The 21,632-nt window shown below is 36.7% G+C and overlaps 1 protein-coding gene across 6 annotated transcripts in view; it reads right to left on the bottom strand.

Moving 5' to 3' along the window:
• The window catches only part of SEMA5A (semaphorin 5A), a 325,269-nt gene that overhangs the window by 182,747 nt on the left and 120,890 nt on the right, over positions 1-21,632 (bottom strand). For all 6 annotated transcript variants that reach the window (XM_021386099.1, XM_021386098.1, XM_021386095.1 and 3 more), the window contains 2 exons: positions 20,815-20,914; positions 7,072-7,117 (listed from right to left, as the gene is read on the bottom strand). In XM_021386099.1, the coding sequence (XP_021241774.1) occupies positions 7,072-7,117; positions 20,815-20,914 (146 nt within the window). The remainder of the gene's footprint in view (positions 1-7,071; positions 7,118-20,814; positions 20,915-21,632) is intronic.

The following is a 21,632-nucleotide window of genomic DNA, read 5'->3' as shown; positions in this document are numbered from 1 at the left end:
CAAGGCAGTTGCAAAGATCTGCCAATTTGCCAATATTTTGCTTCACTTAGACTCATTCTAAACTTAGATGACACATTTCAGCTGTAGTGAAGGGCACATGAAATTGCAAATTCTGGAGACAAAAAACTCCACGCTTCTTAGAAGCCAAGTGTAAATGATTAACGGGAATGAGCAGAAGAGAAGTCATACATCAACTGTCTTTCTCACATGCACCCTGTATAGTTTTGTAGCAGGATCTGCATATGAACTCAGAACATCACAAAGGCAAAAAAACCACAACCAAATACATAACATATGTAACTAGTCTAACATGGGCAAAAAATCCCATGTATAGAAAGAATATTCACAATGAATACTGAAAGAGAATGTGGCCAAATACAACCAAAGACAGATTTTAGAAAAGTTGCCATTTTCTGCATTAATAAGTAGGGGTATCTATGAACACTAACTATTTTAGTAGCTTTTTTTCCCCCCCCAAGGAAAATGAAATACCGCCTGCTGGTAGCTCATTTCCCCACAGAAACACTGCTGGGAGAAGAATATGTGCAATCTAACATGTTTCAACTAGTTTGAGGAAGCCCCTTTCAACTACATGTAGAAGAGGTCACTGGGTTACAGATTAGACACATGAAATTATGCACTGATGGCTGAATTCTTCTCTAGCTTCCAATAGGTGTAAGTTTAGTCAGAGAACTACTGTTCTGTGAGCAAAAAACAATACAAAATGAAAATACTAATGATACCACAGATAAAGAAACTGAATGGACATAAAAGCAGTCACCAAGTCCATCTCCATCTGCTACAAAGGACTAGCTCAAGATTCAGAAAGTTTTCTCAACCCTTCTTTAAATTCCCAATTGTCTAATTTAATTATTTCCAGACTTGCTATATGATAAAATCCAACAGATTACCCTGAGAAATGTATCAACGAGAGTAAGAGGTATTGTGCAGAAGTGGTGTTGTGATATGCAGATACGTAGCCTTCATTTATTTTCTCCTCTCAGCAAGACTGTGTACAAAAGGTAAGAGCTGAAACACCTGCTCGTTTTGTTCATCCTTAGCACCCTATCAGAGGTTGCATCTTGCTCACCTCAGTCTCCTATGGAAAAGTTTTATGAACACTAGTTGTTCCTTTTGCTTACACGGCCTCCAGTAATAATCTGCAGAAGTCTTAACAGCACCAAAAGTAATTCTAACTTACGTGCTGTGGCTATCCATTTTTCATTCACACACCTCAGCTGCACATATGATGAGCCCAAGTAGAAATAATGTTTTGGTGGATGATGCAAACAATTGTTATTTTCCAAATGAGACTAAAACTGGCATAAATATTTTCTCTCTTCATAAAAAATGTCACATATTGTCTAAAACATTCAGGATTAAAAATTTTCATATATATTTTCAGCATATATTCAACTCAGTATTCAGCCTACCATTCAGTCATTATTGACTCAAAACGAAATTATCATTTGCAGGAAGTGCTTCAGACATATTTGAACCATGCAAACACTAGTAAGAATTCTCTTTGTAAAAGTCTTTCTCCAAAGCAGCTCTTTTACCTGGCAACTCATAAATCCCATCTTGCCTTTACTTCCCTGAACATCTCATTAGCAGTTAATAAATAAATAAATAAAATCAGCTTTATACTCCTATATTTAAAGTTAAAAGAAAAACTTGAAAAAGAATCTCCAAACTTCTCAGCTTATGTGAAGAATTTGGCTCTTTTGCAACCAACTGGGAACCAAAATTGCCTCTAAAAATGGACTTAGAGGTATCTGTGTTTTCAACAGAAAAACGTACAGACTCAACATGAGGATAAAATCTCAGGAGAGTTGCATAACTGCAGGAGCAAGTGGAATGGGCTCATTTTCAAACTGAAAATAGGCTCCACAGGTAGAAGATTTAAGTGAAAAGTGAGCTCAAATTCTTAAGGCATTTACAGGACACATGCTTATAAAGATGCGACAGTTGTTATAAAAGATGTTATAAGCCAGCTTGTATTAGCATATGTTTTCTTTATCCATAAAATGAACTTTACAGATGTATCAGCAAACTATTTGAGGATTAAGAAAGGAGGCACAAAAGTCTTTGAATTTAGAATCACTCTTTTCGAAGATTAAAAAACACTTTGAAAAATACTTTTGTTAGAGTCATCTTCTACATACTGTCAAAGTTCCACTATTAATCCTGATACCGTCTAGATATCATGATTATAAATACTTCTTTTTCTGAGCTATCGACTGTAAGAGTACTATTTTGATTTCTGATTTTGTAATTTAAGAAATATACAAGACTTCACAGAAAATTCAGTTTTCATCTTAGGCAATGTTTTCAGACAATTTTCTACTATTACTTTAGGTGAGCAATAAAAAAAACAAAACTCAGATGAAAACCACGTAGATTCAGGCCTTCAATAATAAAAGGAAGTCTACATGGATGCTATGCTGAGCTGAGATGTATAAAATATTTGTCATTCTACAACCATAGCCCAATGAGGGCTTCTTTCCTAATCCATAATCATCATCCACACATTGTTCTGACAGTCAGCTTTGAACAAATTGACTTTTAGGCTTCTCCAGCAAGAGCTTTAAAGGGCTTTCACTCTTTTTATTCTTCTTTATTCTCCCACACACAGAAAATTGCTGAGACACATCAAATACCAGTTTGCTATAGACACTATCGTATTGAACTTGCTTACTCAATCAGGCTTTTCCTATAAAGTACAGAACACAGGACAATGACATGTTGGATGACATCTTTGATGTATCCACAATGGGCAACAATGGCTCACTATCTCATGTTAGATACACATCCTGTCTGAGGCAATCTAACTCTCACTTTTACAAGGGATTAACTTTCACTAAAGAAATGGAAACAGAAACCTTTCAATCAATGAACTCCGTTCTGCATTTCTTTTGTGAGAACTTGAAATTCAAACACCTATTTTTCTTTTTTAAAAAGGTTATCTTGTATTCCAAAACTATTTTCCAGGTACCCAATTAAAAAAAAAAGCATCTGTATATATTAGATACATATTGGCCTTTCTTTTTTTGCCCCTCACAACTATATTAAACAAGGAGTCGTTATCCTACTCCGTTCACTTTTAGAAAGATTTCCCATTATGTAGTTGTTTCTGATAATAACGCAATGTCTGACAAAATAGTACCTTACTTTAAAAAATCTTTCCTTTCAGAAATGTGTATAATGAAAATTCTAAGAACGACATGCATAGATGGATGCGGGTGGACTGTTCAGCGGACAAAGAACTGGTTACGAGTTCATACCCAGAGAGTGGCGGTCAATGGCTCAACATCAGGCTGGAGATCGGTGGCAAGTGATGTCCCTCAGGGGTCAGTACTAGGACTGGTGCTCTTTAACACCTTCATCAATGACATAGACAGTGGGACCGAGTGCACCCTCAGCAAGTTTGCTGGTGACACCAAGCTGTGAGGTGCAGTCAACATGCCCGAGGGATGAGATGCCATTCAGAGATACATAGGCAGGCTCATGTAGTAGGCCCAGGAGAACATCATGAGGTTCAACAAAGCCAAGTGAAAGGTCTTGCACTTGTGGCAGCCCCCACTATCAGTACAAGCTGGGGGATATAAGGATAGAGCACAGCTCTGATGAAAAGTACTTGGGGGTACTGGTGGATGGGAAGCTGGACATGAGCCAGCAATGTGCCCTCAACGCCCAGAAAGCCAACCGTATCCTGGGCAGCTTCTAGAGCAGCATGGCCAGCAGGGCAAGGGAGGTGATCCTGCCCCTGTGCTCTGAGCTGGTGAGACTTCATCTGGAGAACTGTGTCCAGATGTGGAGTCCTCAGTACAGGAGAGACATGGGCCTGTTAGAGCACATCCAGAGGAGGGCCACAAAAATGACCCAATGGATGGAACACCTCCCCTGCAATGACAGTCTGAGAGAGCTGGAGCTGTTCAGCCCGGAGAAGGCTCTGAGGAGACCTGAGAGCAGCCTTTCAGTATCTAAAGAGGAGGCTGTAAGAAGGAAGGGGGTCTGTTGTGATAGGACATGGGGAAATGGTGTCGAAATAAGAGAGGAGAGATTTAGACTGGGTATAAGAATGAAGTTGTTTTTTTTTTTTTTTTTTTAACATTGAGGGTGGTGTGGCACTGGAATAGGTTGCCCAGAGAGGTGGTGTATGCCCCGTCCCTGCCCCTGTTCCAACCTAAAAGATACTATGATTCTAACCGTTCCAGTTTGTTACATGCAACATGAAACATGAAAATCTTCACAAGAGCAGCATGAGGACAAACCAAATGACATGCTCCAACAGCTACTTAAGTGTAACAGATGGAAAAAACTTATATATACAAAAAAAATGAAGTCTATCAATGATCAAGTTTAATTTATAGGCATTCCCTTTCTTTTCTGAAATATGCTATAAGAAGGATTAAACTGATGAACCAAGACAAAGCAAAGCAGAAATACAAACAAAATGAAGAGTTTCAGAAGTCTAATTGAAAACTGAAAAAGAGGAGAATGCAAATTGTAACAAATATCCTCACTTCTTTGCTGGAAGTACTTGCTGTGAATGAGGAATGGTCAGCAATTTTCCTCCACCTTCATACACGCAATAATGAGAATAGAGCTCGAGCAATGTTTTAAAATAATTAAACAAGTGGATAGGTTACACTGTTTCCAGACCTTTCATATTTGTATTATTCTACACAGAAAATACCTTACAGCCAGCACTTCACAATGCACCTTTTCTTCCAGATGTGAAAATAACTAGCCTGTGAAACATCTGCATATTCTCTCAAAGGCTGCTTCATGCAACATAATCAAATAAGCAACATAAACAGAAAAATTCAACTCGATTTTCATGTATTATGACAACTTTGTGAAGAAAAAATGCTGCAAGAACAACTCTGTCAGTTCATAAAGTGTCAAAATGTTCAATCATTCAGCAAGCAAATGCTTACTAGCCATAAGGTATTAATGAACAAAACCACAGCATAACTTATTCCTCCTGCAAAACTCCATCATTCTGTTATTCAAGAATTTCATATCATTTTAACTTTTTCTCATTTTTTTTCTTACCTCTTTCAACCACAGCAGAGTTTAAGGTTTAAAAGATTTGGAACTTCAAAATACTGCTAATTTTAGCCATTAACTTGGTAACATCCTCTAATCCTATAGCCATTCTCTAGAGGTGTAAAAGATTCAGGTTTCACTTTAAAACATTCATTCACCACGAGTGACTAACCCTGTGCCCTAAGGTTTCAGAAATTGAAGTTTATTTCTGTTCTTCTTTAGCCAATCCTATGACATCTGAGGAAGATGGGGTTCACAAGCTAGGATTCTGTACTGCTCTGGAATACATGAAATGTTTGTAGACCTCTGTGAATCAGTTGGTAAATACAGTTTTGGATTTAAGCGGGTTTCAAGTTGGTAAATTCTGGTGAATTCTAAACTTCCATTAGAAAGGTTATGGTTATATTAATTAACAGAGCTTTCACACTTTCTAGTGTGAGACTTTGACAGACTGCCACTATATCTTAACTTTCTCCAAAAATACTGCAAATAGTTGTGGAATCATATTTGGAATTGTAGGAGTTCATACAATTAACCCCCACTGATGGTGGAAGTCATGATCACAACACTGATCTGGAGGTACCTGAAGGGACTAGATGACCCCTCGAAAACACTCCCAAACTTACTTTCATTACTGCATGATCGGTGACAACCTTCATACTTTCCCTGTAGGATTGCAGGATGACCTAAATGTAATACACCTTACTCCTGCCCTACTTGCATCAAAACAAAGGCTTCAGATATCTCACAGCTGACTTAGAGCTACCAAAATAGACAAAATTCCCAGCCTGGAAGAATCCAAGGAAATACATCTTTTGAAGAAGGACAGTCCTAGAGCCCACTAACAGGACCAAATGGAAAGTGCAGAGGAAGAAAAGGAAGAGATTTGTGAAGAACAAGTATGGAGGAGTCATAATGGTAGAGTACAAAAACAGGAAGAAAATTTAGAAACTTGAGTAGGGGTAGAAAATATGCTAGTAAGAAAAAATACTTCCGTTTTTAGAAATACAGTCTCAAAGTGTTGTAGGAAAAGGCAAACCAATGATGTTACAGCACTGAGGACTGAAAAGAAAGTGTACTGAAATTAACTTGAGAGAACTGTTTAATGGCTTCTGCACATTCATAACACTAAATCCAAGTAGTCTAGTAGAAAATCAACATCAGGATTTCTGTCCCAGTTTGAAATTTTTGCTGATCCATGGGAGTGATGGTTTGAGTCAGCAATTATACACTTCTGTAAAACACAGATTTCTCCCTCTTTAGTGACCTGAGTCTATTGATACTTACCCTAACAGAGGAAAGCTAGATTAAAAACACTGAAAGAGAAAACCAACAAAACCTAAACAAGGACCACTCAGAAGACTGAGGGAAGATGAGACAGCAGATATATGATAAATTCAGTGTGGAAGTCCTAAAAAGAAATAAACTAATCAGGGATTATCACTTAGCTGTGATGCCTAAACACCTCTTAAAAGCTTTTATTTTCGAGTTCCAAGCTCCAACAAGTTTTAAACAGCAGACAGCTGCCTCTTATGCAAAACTTGAATTCTGACATTTAGTTCACATCATATTACTTCACTGAAAATTTGCTGTTTAATTTGCCTAATTTTTCTTTAGTAAGTGTAAAATAAGTTTTTAGTTTTTCATTATTTTAAAAACCATGTTTTCTCTTTAATAATAGTACATTCTGAAGACAGAAGCTTTAACAAAGTGCACAATCTAAAGTTAGAATACTTTCCTAAGAGAACATGATACTTTTTTCCAGTCTCCATTTTTTCATAGATCCATGCTAACAAAAATCCCAGCAGAGATTAAAGTAATATCAGGTCTGTATGGCCTGGCACCAGCACTAATCTAGAATTAAAATGGATTATGTGACTTATATAATACAGCAAAGAGGACAAAAACAGCTGAATACTTATCTGCAGCTATAAAGCTTACAAATATATCTTGATTATCTGCTTTGAAACATCCACCTAACTTATATAAAGCAAAGAAGACAAATATTTAACATACCTGTATTAGAGAGAGATCTTCGAGTTGCAACCTGAAGAGGTAGTTTCTAGAGTTCAAAAAAAGGAAAAAAGTACATAAAAATTAATTAAATTGTTATTAGCATTTAAATAAAGGTATAATTAATTAATATAAAAGAAAGAAAAAATGAAAATGTGACTGGGACTCAGGGCTCTTAATTCTTTGATGGACTGTCACCAAAATGCTGACCTTTGGCTAAAGACTTAAGGTAATTTCCATAACTGAATTTCAGCTTGAAAAGTGTATATGAATGAAGTGGATATTTACACTGCATATATGGAGTTCTGAACCATATGGTCCAGTCTTCCACTAGAATCAATTGGATGAAATACTCAGTTCTTCTGCAGATTCATATTACCAGCATTAAATGTCTAAATGAGAATAAGATGGCATGTAGGTTAAAGCTGTCTATTAATTATCTTGACATTATGAGAATCTTGCACAATTATGTCAGCCACAGATATGTAGTTTGAAGCAAATAAACCCATTACAACAAAATCTTTACATAAGTCACAAAGTTTTCATAATTCTGACTGAAGATGTACCATTATCTGACCTAACTGCTTTGAAACCAGAAGTTGCTTGGTTTTTTTTTTTTGTTTTAGTTCATTTTTCATTTTAGTTTGCTTTTATTTACATCAGAGCTACACATGAACAAATCGTACTCAATAAAAATCTGTTTTCACTGCAAAAATATTTTGCACTCCACTTTTGCTCTTCTGCATTATCACTACTCCAAAGTAACAAAGGAAGAGTTGAGGTGAATCATGAACAAGATGTGACACAAAGGCAATGCAATGAAACCTTTGGAAATGGTGAGTTTGGTTATTCAGAAGGATGATTGTGCCCCTCTGAGCAAACACTTTCTTCAGCTTGTGTAGTTACATCTTTTCTGATAAACCTATTCTGTTATTAGCACTCATATCAGGCCACAGTTCTCATATAAATAAATGAATAGCACACCATCTTTGAAATTATTTCAGTAGGTCCTTATCTCTACTGCAGATTCTCTTCTGTCTTATGTTTGCAATAGGGCTCTTCATCTTCCATCCTCCTCCTTTTTCACAATCCTCCTGCCCATCTTTCCCAACTCCCAACCCTCACTTCTTTTGTACTCACTTCTCACACACATTTTTCTTCTTTTCATTATGCTTATTTTTCCCCTTATTTTTGATCATATGTAGAGCCATTCTGCCTTCTCCAAAATGATTAGAGTGATCATTTTAAGGGAAAAAAATAAGACATGACTAATTTTCATTTATTCACAACAAATGTGTAAGATTATTTTAACAGGTTTCAAAAACCTTTGAACAAAGTAAACAAAAATAGATAGTAGAGACAATTTAAATTTAAACTTTGAATTTAAATATTTGCAATAATTGCAAATGATCTGCAATATTACTCTCCAAAATTAGTAGAAGTATAATCCAAATTGAAATCTGGACACGTTTTTGGACATAACAATTCTAATTCTTTCCAAACAAGCATGAGATATTTCTAATGGGCACAGATGGTGAGGACTTGTTTTTTAAATGAGCCTTAGGAAAAGTAGCCTGTGTCTAAACAATGAAAAATATTATTTATCAAATCACGTATCTCAGAAACACAACCACTATCATAGTCAGCTTTGATTGTGGACTGCAGTGTGCATGCATCTGTATTTACGTATTGACTCATATATGGTCACATATACATATATGGTCTTCTTAAATTGTGTACGTACAGCAAACAAGAGAAATCACTTCCCCCTGCAAAATACATATATATATAAATATTACTAAAGTACTTGTGTTTGAGTCATAAAGAGACTTGAAATGGGCAAACAAAGAAAATGGTACAATATTTATATAGAACTTCATCCTCAAGTAAAAAGCAAATTAACTTTAAAGACTTTGATTGAAAGTCAGGAGATGATGCATGCAGTTTTTCTAACCCATCTGTACTTATTTCCGTAAGGACAAAAATTACTTCCATATTTTTATCTTGCTCAGATATAGTCTACAAGGAACATACATATACTAAGATGGGTTCATATTTCCTTGCATCTATGGAATTGCTTCCATCAACCATCACTGATCGTGCTTCTTTCACTCCAGACATCATAGCTAAGAAACTTGCCACTTCACCACTGTTGCAAATCTTTCTTTCATTTACAGGAGAAGAACAACATTTTTTTCTTCCAGAGAAGTTGAACTGCATCCACAGGCAGGTATAAATTGTTTTCTTCACTTAGTGGTATCAGAGTCACATCTTACTCTAAAAATAAATGGATTCACTGTTCTAGGATATATGAGCACAGTCTCATCTCACATTTCTGTTTTTCAGGTCAGTATTTCACACAGTGTCATCTCAGTCCCTGTGGGTATTTCATCTTGAGATAGCTACTGAATCTTTATCACTGATGTGGCATCACAGAACAATGATTAAGGAATATTGTATTATTAATGATGAATTTCTAGGATGTTTCAATATAACATCATTTCAACCTATTAAAAAGTAAACCACTGACCCAAATTGAAACAAAAAAAAATTAAAATAAGAAAAAAAGAATGCAGTCCTAGTGAAAAAGAAGGGCTGAAAGACATTGTTGTGTTCCTAAGAAAATGACATTTATATTCTATGGAGTAGAGCACAATACTTATCCCAGTAATACATCCAGTGAAGTTAGAAATATTGATCTAGTAAGTGTTTGGAAGAATAAAATGCGATGTGAATAAAATGAATAAAATAATAAAATGTTCATGTGAATGAGCCAAGAGACAGAGCTAATTACTGTACATTTCTACATTTTTCAACTTTCTATGGCTGCCAATAACCAATTACATTTTTCAGTTTAGTAAAACCAGTAAAAAAAAGTAAAAAAAAAAAGTGCAATAAATTGAAAAAGCATTAAAACTTGTAACATAAAGGCAAATTGGGCAAATGGATAGCACAGAGTGAATGTTACAACATGAATAAAGCGAAGACAATTAGCAAATTAGCACTTGGCTTGCAATCAGAACTATTCCTACAAAAACATTTCCACTTCAGTAAAATTAATAAGTCTATATTTATCACTTATACATATAGTAGTTCAACATATGAGAACTCATTAGAAAGGGGTATATCTGAGAAAAATCTAAATAAATAAATGTAATAGTAAGAAAACACACTGAAAATATGATACTAATAACTTTGTCAGCCCAAAGGAAAAGCCAACGCTAACTTTCATGCTTTATACAGTTATTAAGCCCCTCATGAGATATGTCACAACGCTTATTTAAATACATTGTTGAGATTATGCCTGGGATTTCTATTTGCTAATCTGTTTAGATTTATTACACTGCATGTATATTTCAAAGGCAACAATGGATGTGGAATAGAAATGACCAACTAAATTTCTGAAGCACAGTTACAGACCTCTTAGCATGAAGGTCTGCCTCTTGTCCAAATATGGCAGTAATAAAAGCAAGACGAATACAACTTTACATGCTGGAATTACACTGACTTGACACCGTCTGTAATTGGTAAATTTGTTTCTATTTTGTGTTTAATAATGAAGAAAGCAAATACGTTACATAAATCTGCAAGGAGAAGCACGCTGTAATGAGAAAGAACATAACTGCAAGATAACACATGATCCTACGCTACTTTAGATCCTCAACAGACAATAAGCTCTTTGTTTTAGACTCTCAGTACAGAACAACTTTCCTGGCTGTACTAATTAGAACTGGTTAATCATGAGACTGCTTAAACTCAATGACAAAGGCTTCCACTGGCATCAGTGGGAACTCAATGAAGCACCACAAGAAGCAATCACTAGTACCCAGTGTACTTCAATATATTGCAGTCAATACATTCTCTGTGACTACCAGTAAAAGGATAAAATTTGTCTGCTACATATTTCTAACAGGTCCGTCCATGTCAAAATTAACTGAAAGCCCATCCAGCATAGAGCATTAATAATGGTTGTTAAACATAGTATTTTCCTCTTTTCTTAGTGAAACAGCAAGGCATAACATTTGAACATAACAATAATAAATACCATTGCATTAAACAGATGTGAAATAAAAGAACATTAAGATGGCACACACCACTTAGGAGAATGTACTGTAGGCTCAGTTTTTGAAAAAAGTATAAGATAGCAAAAGCAAAACAAAAAAAACAAGCACCCATATTCCTCTGCAATTGAGAGCCCAAATCACAAATTCAAGGCACAACCAACCAGATATGGCCAAATCTCCTGGAAATAAAACAGTGAAAAATTCTTTCCTGTGGACATTTGAATGAATTATTTCACATGAAGGAATAAAATTTAGCAAAATTTACTGGAAGGAAAAAAATATTAAGAGTAAAGCATAAGCTACCTCAAAATTAAATATTAAGCAAAAGTCAAAAGTCACGATTTCATAATCAAAAAAGGAAAGCTTTAGGTAGAAGCTACTTCCAGTTCTTCAGTGTAATAAAGTAGCATTTGGAAATAAAACAATCAGTGGAAAGTAGATAACCTATATCATCAACATAGCACATAGAATATTGACTTGGTTTATTAAGGTAGTATACAAAAAAAATACATGAAAGAGTTAAGAATCATATATCAGAAATAAAAAGAAATCTAATCCAGCTAGTTTAAGTATTAAAGGAAAATGGTCCAATTACAATAATGAAAAGTAAAATCATCAATAAGTAATCTTAGTCCTGATTTTGCAGAAAGTAGAAGTCTTGCATTGCACGAGAATACTGAAGTAACAAGATTACTGATAAATGATAAAGATTTGGAAAAAAAAGTGATTTTTGTTCTTATTGTTCTTTTTTTAAATAATTTCTAAGATTGCAGGAGATCATGTGGAATGAAAGACTACTCAAGTTTTACTATTAAACGGAAGGACAAAGGAAGCCTCGGGTTATCATAGTCTGACCAGTGGGCACTGAGCTTTGCAAACAGAATTGGTATGAATTAGGAAAAAATGGTATTACAAATTAAATTAACCCAGTCAACACAGATCTTATCAAATCTGATTTACTTCTCCGATGATTACTTGTCAGGATTAACAAGTCTTAAAGTACACACCTCCCTGTGACTCCACACACAGCCTCAGCAGTGATCGGAGCACACCGTACAGAGGACCAACAACAGCCAGGCATCGCTTCTAGATATCACATGCCATCTGCTTCTCCAGGAAAAGCAGAGAGGTACCAAGTGGCCTGTCTCTGCACCTCTAGAGCTCACTTTCCGTCTGAAGTCCCCTTGGGCCATCTCAAACACACTACTGTCTTCTGTCAGCTCATGCTTCCTTCACACAGCACCTGGGCTCCCAAAGCTGGAGATGATCACAGTGCATTTCACCTGTGCATCTCTTATGCCTTTAGATCAAAGCTTTTCTGGTTATTATTCTTTAAATACATACTACTGTGTGAGCTTACTTCCGCTATTCATTCTATAAGCTATTGTTGGGCTCAGTTTTATCTTGAAGTACCGCCTCAACAGAAACATTAATCATGTATGTCATAACAGTGGACCAAATCTTTTATACTCTTACGTTGCAACACTTATCTCCAAGTATATGCCCTTAGTTTTTATGTTTTGGAAGATATGACATATACTATGCAGCACCTTACCACATAAATAATCATGAATGTTTTCTGTGCTCTTTTAGCATTTGATTGTTTAATATCTCAAAGCTGAATTTAAATTTTGCCGTTACATCTGCTCAAAAACAAAAGCAGTGGGAATGGGCTTAGATAAACACAGACATTTTAGATATCTCATACCTTTTGCACCCTCCCTTCCCACAGTAATCAGCTTTGGCAAATACCATTTGCTAGAGCTGGTTTTGGAGAGAAGGTAAAGAGTTTAAGGTATTCAAAGTTTGGGCTTTTTTGCTTTATTTGGTAAAGACACCGCAACAACAACATGATCAATAAAAGATATGTTAATGCTGAAGTACCTAATGAAGGAGATATCAAAAGTGATGGCTTTTTCAAAGCAAGCCTTCAATTTCCCTCTGTGGTCATGCTGTAGTCTTCCAGTAGAGCAGTCTGTATCCAGCAGAGCCCTTCCTTTCAGTAGAGGCTTCCTGTACTCAGGAAATTCAGACACAGGATGCATAGGTCCTGCAAGGTCCTGCACCTGGTTGAGAGCAATCCCAAGCACAGATACAGGCTGGGCAGAGAATGGCTTGAGAGTAGCCCTGAGGAGAAGGAGTTTTGGGTGTCGTTTGATGAAAAGACTCAACACAAGCCTGCAAAGAGAGCCTGCAGCCCAGAATATCAACTGTATCCTGGGTTACGTCAAGAGAAACATGACCAGCAGGTCAAGGGAGGTGATTCTGCCCCTTTGCTCTGCTCTCGTGAGACCCCACCTGGAGTACTGTGTCCAGCTCTGGGGCCCTCAGCACAAGAAGCACGTGGAGCTGTTGGAGTGGGTCCAGAGGAGGGCCACAAAGATAATCAGAGGGCTGGAACACTTCCCCTACAAGGACAGGATGACTCTTCAGCCTCGAGAAGAGAAGGCTCTGGAGAGACCTTATAGCAGCCTTCCAGTACATAAAGGGGGTCTACAGGAAAGCTGGGGAGGGGCTTTTTAGAAGGGCATGTAGCAACACAATGAGAGGAAATGGTTTTAAACTGGAAGAGGGTAGATTTAGACTAGATATTAGGAAGAAATTCTTTACTGTGAGGGTAGTGAGTCACTGGAACAGGTGCCCAGAGAGGCTGTGGATGCTCCCACCCTGGAGGCATTCAAGGCCAGGCTGGATGGGGCTTTGAACAACCTGGTCTCATGGGAGGTGTCTCTGACTATGGCAGGGGGGTTGGAACAATCTTAAAGGTCCCTTCCAAGCCAAACCATTCTATGATACCAACATAAGTATATGATGTCAACACATCTGTATATGAAACGTAATCCTACTCCCATCATATCTGCTGAGGTGAAAGTCACGTATACAGTACATACGGAGTACTGAGGCCCACATGCACACCCAACACCTGCGCAAACAAGTTGCAAGATGACACCACTCTAGTATACCCACTGGAGCTGCAGTAACTCCTGAAAGGCACCATCCTTTCAGAGGTGGGAAAGAATCCTTCACAGACCTCACTGCTGCTCTCTAGGACTTCTATATCATGGTATGAGATTCTTAGGCAGCAGCTCCCTGCTCTTCATTCCAGTGCTGTAAAAGTACACAGAAGTAGGCAAGGTCTGAAAGCACAACCTATCTATCAGCAAGGTTGAACTAAGACAGTACAGTTGCACTGAAGTACATCAAGTAAGAAAGGAGCGGGTAAATGGCTTGAGAATATAGTCTAACAGGGAAGCAAAGGAAGGCACAATTTGCCATATTCCACAGGATCTGTACTACAGTTAGCACAGATCAAGCATATTTACATTAAGCCAATGACTTCAGTTTAAGACAAGTATCATCAGAACACCTTTCTTTTGATATAAATTTTAAATATGATTTACACTGAAATAACCATGGTCTCTGCCAAAAAACTCTTCATTTACCCCGACATATTTCTTTCTGTCTTGTCCTGGGTCAACCTCCAGAGCTCTTCTAATGATGCATCATGCTAGTTACAGTAAATAAAATGGCAAGACATTAAAACAGCAAAAGAAAATGAATAATTTTTGTGGGATTATAGAAATGTCTAGTCTTACTCTGCAAACAAATTATCACCAGACTTGGTGCACAGGATGAGAAAGTTGCATAGCGGAGGAAGGCATGAGCCAGAGAAGGACAAAGTGTTAGCTTTTAAAAATATTTAGAAATCCATTAACAAGTAGAAAAGGGAGACGAGTAAGGGACAAAAGACTTTCTTTTTTGGTGGGATGATAATTTCTCTTAGATTTAACATTAAAACATACCTTAAATTAGATCAAATCAATCAGTGGAAGGACAGACATTGATTACTCTGAACAAAGCGTTAAATGAGCAATAAAGCCCAGATGGATGTTCAAAGCATACAGCAGCTAATTCCTGGTGCCTATACTCTCCCAGTATGCTCAGAGCATCTCATTAACAGCAGACTCAGATTCTCCTGCTGGGAGCAGACAACAGCAAGAAGTGAACCTGTGCAGTTATTTATTCCTTTATTAGAGATCTGTAAACCACTGTTAACGAATCCCTTAATTTGCCTTTCTGTTATTGTGGCAAGTAGTAGTAATGGTTCAAATTAACATTCCCAAACACACATCTAATTAAGTGAAAAGGCATACTATTATAGTCCTTCATCAGCAGGATAAGGAGTGACTGAGGCAATAAGCCACCTCCAAGCAAGTTATAAACCTCAAAGCAAGTTTAATTAACTTGCAGGAGAAGATACAGGAGAAAGCCACTACTGTTAAAATGTTCTGTTAAAAAAAAAAAGTAAGAAATCTACATATACATTATCCAATTAAAAAAGTTGAATAATAGCTTTAAAACCCATTTTTGATAAGCAAACAAAAAAAATTTAAAGTATGGTAAAAACTAGCTAAATTTGAATTTTAAAAACTAAATTACAACATTTCATGAATGGCCTTCAGACAGGCTCTTGCCAGTTCACAATATTAAGCAGAAGATGCTAGGAAAGAAGAGGGTTACTTTACTCTTGCTTCAAACAAATAAGCTTCTTTTGGTATAATCTGGTATGGTTTCAATAAAACAACTTTGGAAAAAGAAAAACAAGCAAAAAAAAAGAACTGATGCAAAAGAAAATGCAACTGATTTCAAACCTCAACATTTCTGCTTTGAACTATTCCGTTTGAGACCAGCTTCCAGTTGACTGTTGGTTTACCAAAATGTCTGGAAGACTTTTAACACTTTGGGATTTATAAACACTAGAGTTAGTAAGCATTTACTGTGTTGTCAGGGAATGAGGAGCAAGAAAGCAATGCACAATTTGTCAAGGCAATTCTGACACTGCTGTATCCTCCCCCTGAGTAGGTCTTCCCCCCAGTCTTTTGACCTTTCCAAAAGGGTAACAAAGAAAATACTGCAGGAGATATGGCAAAACCTGTATAAGAAAAGCAAGCAAGGTTGGTCTTGGGGAAATCCATGAATCTCCATGCTTACTGGCTTTTCAAAATATAGGATTAATTATCATACTTGATTAGATGCTAAGTCAGGCCACTAAATAGCACACAGAGAAATGTTCATCTGAATATTTTGTCAGGATTTATCAGAGTAAGATAAACAAATGGCCTTTCATTTCCTCAAGCTTAGTGACGACCGAATGCCCCTAAGAGTAATCCTTTGCTGCTGCCACTTAATTATAAAAATAAAGTGCTTTGCCATATGTTTTTTCCTTTTTTTTTTTTTTTTTTTGCTAGAAGATGAGTTCCCTTGAATGTTTCAGATTTTCAGAGAACTCATTTTGTCTGCTAGGTCATACATGATGTAACAAACAATGTCTGGGGCAAAGTTTAAAGACAGGGCAACTTAGCTATACTCCCATGAAACTCAACATCAAAAGCCAACAGCCCTCCTGTAATGTACGAAAAGTTGCTTTATATCCATACTACACTCCCTCTGCATGGAGTCTCTCATGGAACTATTTTATTTTCTAATTTAATTTCATTTAAATGTATAATCTCATCCAATTTAATACATACATATTAAGAGAAACAGTTAATTTCATATTAAATCTAGACCCAATTGACATAATACTGAAAAATCTGTCATATCTTCACATGCTAATTTTAAAACCTAGCAACCAAAATAAAAATAATTCTTCTTCCCCTAATTCAGCTTCAGAAATTGAAGCTTAATCTTTGCTTGTCTTCACTATGTGCTTTGGGCTGTTTCATCAATGTCAGGTAATACAGTTTCTCTCTCTATCTCTACACTTGTCTGTCTCCACCTCCCCTAACCCCATTCCTCCTATTTCTCAAAGCTAACTAAATTAAATTTTCTACACAGGCAAGTTGTGAGAAAAGGTCCCAGGCAATCAGAGCAATGGAAGGTTGCTACTGAGATCCAAGTTAATTCATCCATCACTTTAGAAGACAATCCTCTCCCTCTGAAACCCTCACCAACAGCACACATATATCTCAGTTTGCACAGCAGGTTGACAGAAGACACAATTATAGGGTTTTAAAAGAAAAGTACTACAACATTTGTGCTTCAGATTCAATACGTTATTAAGCAGACCTGTTACACTGGAAAGAGGTTAATGATTGTCAGCTCTTTGACATGAAGATAAGTGCAAGCCTACACTAAACACTAGCTCTGCTAGTGTTCTTTTAACACTAAAATAGAAGGTATAATTGAACATTTACTGTATAGCAATATTCAGAAAATAAAGCAGTCACTACTGAAACAGGCTGGACTTCTTGATAGGAAAAGCATGTAAGTGTGACCTAGGAGGTCAAGACAGCTCCCGCAGTCAACATACAAGATTTGTGAGAAATTTGAGTGGTGAATAACAAAAATTGACTGCAGTTACTTCTTTCTGCTGCATTCAGAGAAACATAACTGTGCACATTCTAGATATAAGCTAGACTCCACCAAGAAGAACCTTTACTCAGACAGGAAATTTCTCTCTTGAATGGGGGTGGAAGAATGGGGGAAATGGGGCAGTTGTTCCAAGTCATAGGCAACACCACAGCATAAGGAAAATACTAGGGCTAGAGTGGGTAGGATGATTGAAATGAATGTGTAAGCTAGCACTGGACCACTTAAGATAACTTTCACAGATCTCTGTGGATGGTGCAAGAAAATTGAAATGAGCCTAGGATATTCCTAATTAATCAACTCAAAATCTGTAGGATAACTGGACATTTTTGTAAAACAAAATGTCACCCAGAGACTTCTCATGAGGATGGGAAGACAGCTGTGTCCAGGAGAAAAAATAAAGTGTTTTTGCAGAAAAGCTACAGAATGTCACATACAACCAGAGGACCATCTTCCCAAAATGAGCAGGCAAGACTAATTTTAGCAATACAGTATTGCAAATAGCGTTCCTGCTAACTGCCTGCCATGGAAAATACTCTCCCTTTCATATATTGAGGGATCTCTGTCTCAAGAATAGCTCTTTTTCTTTTGTTCATACTGGTAAAATGTGACAAAACTCATTGTTTCTTGACTAAATTACCCATGACCAACTTAAAATTATTTGGTTTCCTGCCAACACTACTGTGCAGTTTATACAGCTATTTCCTTCACTAGATGTACCCACTGATGGATTTATTGGCAGTCACTGAACACAGGCTCAGCCTTCTTTTCCCTACGTTGACTTCAGCCCTCTTCTAGCAGCTCTCCCCTACATCTCTTTTAAGAATATATATGCAGAATTATATACACTACTACAGTTTAATTCTCTCAACTATCTTGTGCAACAGTATCAATCCTTCTCTGTCACTAGTGGAGACAGCTTTTAATGACTCCTAGGATCACATCCACCTTTTTAACTAGCTGCACGATACTGGCAGCCTCCAACAGGAATCCAATATGTATCCCAACTGGGATCCTCTCCACCTTGCTCATTACATTAAAGTAGTCATGAACCTCTTTAGAGGCTGTAGAATATGGAAGACAGAAGAGCTCTGGGTTGTGAAAATCCTTCTTCCAGTTTAGCAGAATACCAGCTTAACTACAGCAGAAGCCTAGAGGAACAAGCATCGCTCCCCAGTTTTGCTTGGATGCTTGAGAAGTAACTCATAATGGGAGTACTTCTCTTGACAGCGTAAATCAACTAATATATTAATGCAAGTTTATTTGTAGCTTTGCTACGTGCCACACTGCTACTGAATGACTGGGTAGAGGAGAAAAAACACATCAGAAGACTACAGATTATTATTTTCAGCACTGAAACAAGAAATTTTAATTGGCCTAATCTTAGTGAAATTTAATTTGACATAGTTATTAGTTCTTCAATACTGAAGTGCTAGTACAGGAACACAAAGTAATAAAAAACTTGTAATTTGTTCGAATAATCCAAGAGAAATGATTGTGCACAAAAAGATATTCCACAGGAAATGAGAAATTAACGGTGCGTTCTCCTCACTGTCTTTTATAAGAGCACATTTGCAGTTTAGGACAGAAAATTTACCCCTCACTGCTCTTAGGACACGTTAAGTCTATAAAGTACATGAGCAAGAAACCTGAACTAAGATTTATCCACAGGCCATAGCACAAATATGGTAATGTTAATGCTCTGTTCAGATGACCTGAAGCATAGATACAAACAATGCTTCAAGGAAAAACTCAGGGAACTGATAGTGAAAAGAAAATAGTATTAATAATATGTACACGCAGGGTAACTCAACAGTGAGTTTGGTCATCACAGAACGAGGTCTCTGGAGAAGAAAAATGAACGCCACCGTGGGAAAGCTCAATATTTAGAATGGAAATCAGAATGAGAAACAGAAAAATCTAACAAATAATATGAACACATAACAGTCAGCTATGATGGACTGTGAAAAACAAGGACTTCTGTTGTGATTTTAATGATGCTGATTATTTTCAATTACACACTTTTTGTCAGAGCTTCATCTCTCTTGTTCTGAAGCAGCAATAACTTGCAGAGAAGTCAAATGGATCCTATTGCTTTTACTGCATTTGGTCTTTTGCAAAAGGCAGAACAGGCAACTGGTATTTTTTCCATAATCACTGGCAATTCAAGAAAGTCATCCGAAGCTCATCACATAGCAATTCATTAAAAGCACAAATTCTAGTGAGCATAATCTTTCCTAAGATTTGGAGTCTATAAGAACAGTATGGAGAAAAAGCAGAGAAATACATTTTTTTCATAAGGTATTGAGATCCATACAGCATGCATTCATCCAAGGTGTAGCTTCATGGGACTGCAGAGGGGCTCAGACAGCTCTGACTTATGCTAGCTCTCTTTATAAAATGGTACTAGTTGACAGCCATATGCCTCATTGCATTTGGCAGCTCAGAGAAAAGCAAATCAATATGAGTACACAGTAAATCCCATTTCAGGTGTGCTAGACACACAAAAAGGTTCATCCCTCACAGGGACAAAAATTTCTTGCTGTGCATTTTACTGCTCTGTACGTTCAAACTCATTTTCAACTAGGAAACAAATGGGGTAACAGAAATATACTCCAATGCTAAATCTAACAGGAATATAACATGACTAGAAATTCAAAAATTTTGTACAGTAAAATATTTTCAAAAGGAAGACTTAAAATCCAGTTAAGATCTTTTGCCAAGCAAAATGTTTTACTATAGTTCGGACGCTAAGAGAAGAAAAACTGGTATATAAGGACTGACAGTGCTTCAATGTTGACAGCTAAGACGGCATCACTATTTACCACAGCTTGCAAAGTACTGCCTTACTGGGTAGAAATGATGATTATCACTGACTTCAACACTAATTCTGCAGCCTTTAGCACATTTTAACTGGCACTGTACTGAATAATTACTAGAATCACCCAAGCAAGAAGAGTGGTATTATGTATGTTACAAGTTTTATGCTATAGTAACTTCTGTCACAGTATCTGCCTTGTTTTACTGTATGCATCCAAAGTTTGCATCCAAAGTTTGCATCCAAAGTTTGCAAGTACCCCAGGACATCCCTCTTAAAAAGGGGAAGACTGTAAGATACTGTGCACTCCTTGATATCAGGCACTGCATCTTTCAACTTTGGTTAGGAATAAGTGAAATAAACAGTGTTTAGCTGAGTGAGTGTGGAAAGCAGGAGAGTCATACAAGAGAAACTTGATGTCAGAATTTGGCTCAGTATTACTTATCAAAGAATATAATCTGATGCAACATGAAAGGAAAATACATTTCTCACCTTGCTCCAGCAATAAGCTCTTTTTGTCCAGGATCAAATGTTAATTGTGAGAAGTCTACAGCATCTTCTGCTCTGAACACATGTAACCAAGGGGCAATTTCTAAAAAAATGAAGAAGAAATACATCTGTTACTGTAAATATCATAGTTATAGTACATCAGGTCAATTTGCAGATACTGTGGGGCTGTAAGATCTCAGTACGGTCCTCTAACGAAATACAAAATATTTTTACCACCTTGCCACATAATCTTCACTGCATGTCTATAAAATATATTGGGTGGTCAGTCACTCAATAAATGCTCAAATTAAGTATTCAAATTTTTACTCTGATTAATAAGCCAGATGTGTTTTTCTCTTCAGTTAAAGCAGATAAAAACACAGCACAACACCAGTGTACTTGTAGATAACATACAGATGAAGTCAGATTAATTCTCCATGCATCAGAAGCAGACCAGGACTAGTGGGATTTTGTTTTATTCTTTAAATAAGATCTGACCAAGTGGGAAGCAGTGAGAAAAATGAGCAAATTTGACTTTTCATCATTTTCACAATAACGAGGTAAAAGTGCAGAAGATAAAAGTGAACAAGCTTGGCATTCAAGAGAATTTTTTTTAAATAACTTGTCTTTCTCAGACCAGTGCATTACCACATAAAACAGAGCAGACAAGAGGGTAAGCTGCTGAAAATCAACAACAAGCTTTATCTGTATTTCCTATTTTCAAAATTAAACACACATAAATAACTGCACACCAGCTCATTATAAATTTGCATTGCTATTTTTCTTACATCTATATCACTAGTTGGACACAATAGTGTGTT

This window comes from Numida meleagris, chromosome 2 (assembly GCF_002078875.1).
Source record: "Numida meleagris isolate 19003 breed g44 Domestic line chromosome 2, NumMel1.0, whole genome shotgun sequence".
Classification (NCBI taxonomy): domain Eukaryota; kingdom Metazoa; phylum Chordata; class Aves; order Galliformes; family Numididae; genus Numida; species Numida meleagris.
Note: the sequence above shows the minus strand (reverse complement) of the source record. Positions and strands in the feature narration are given on the sequence as shown.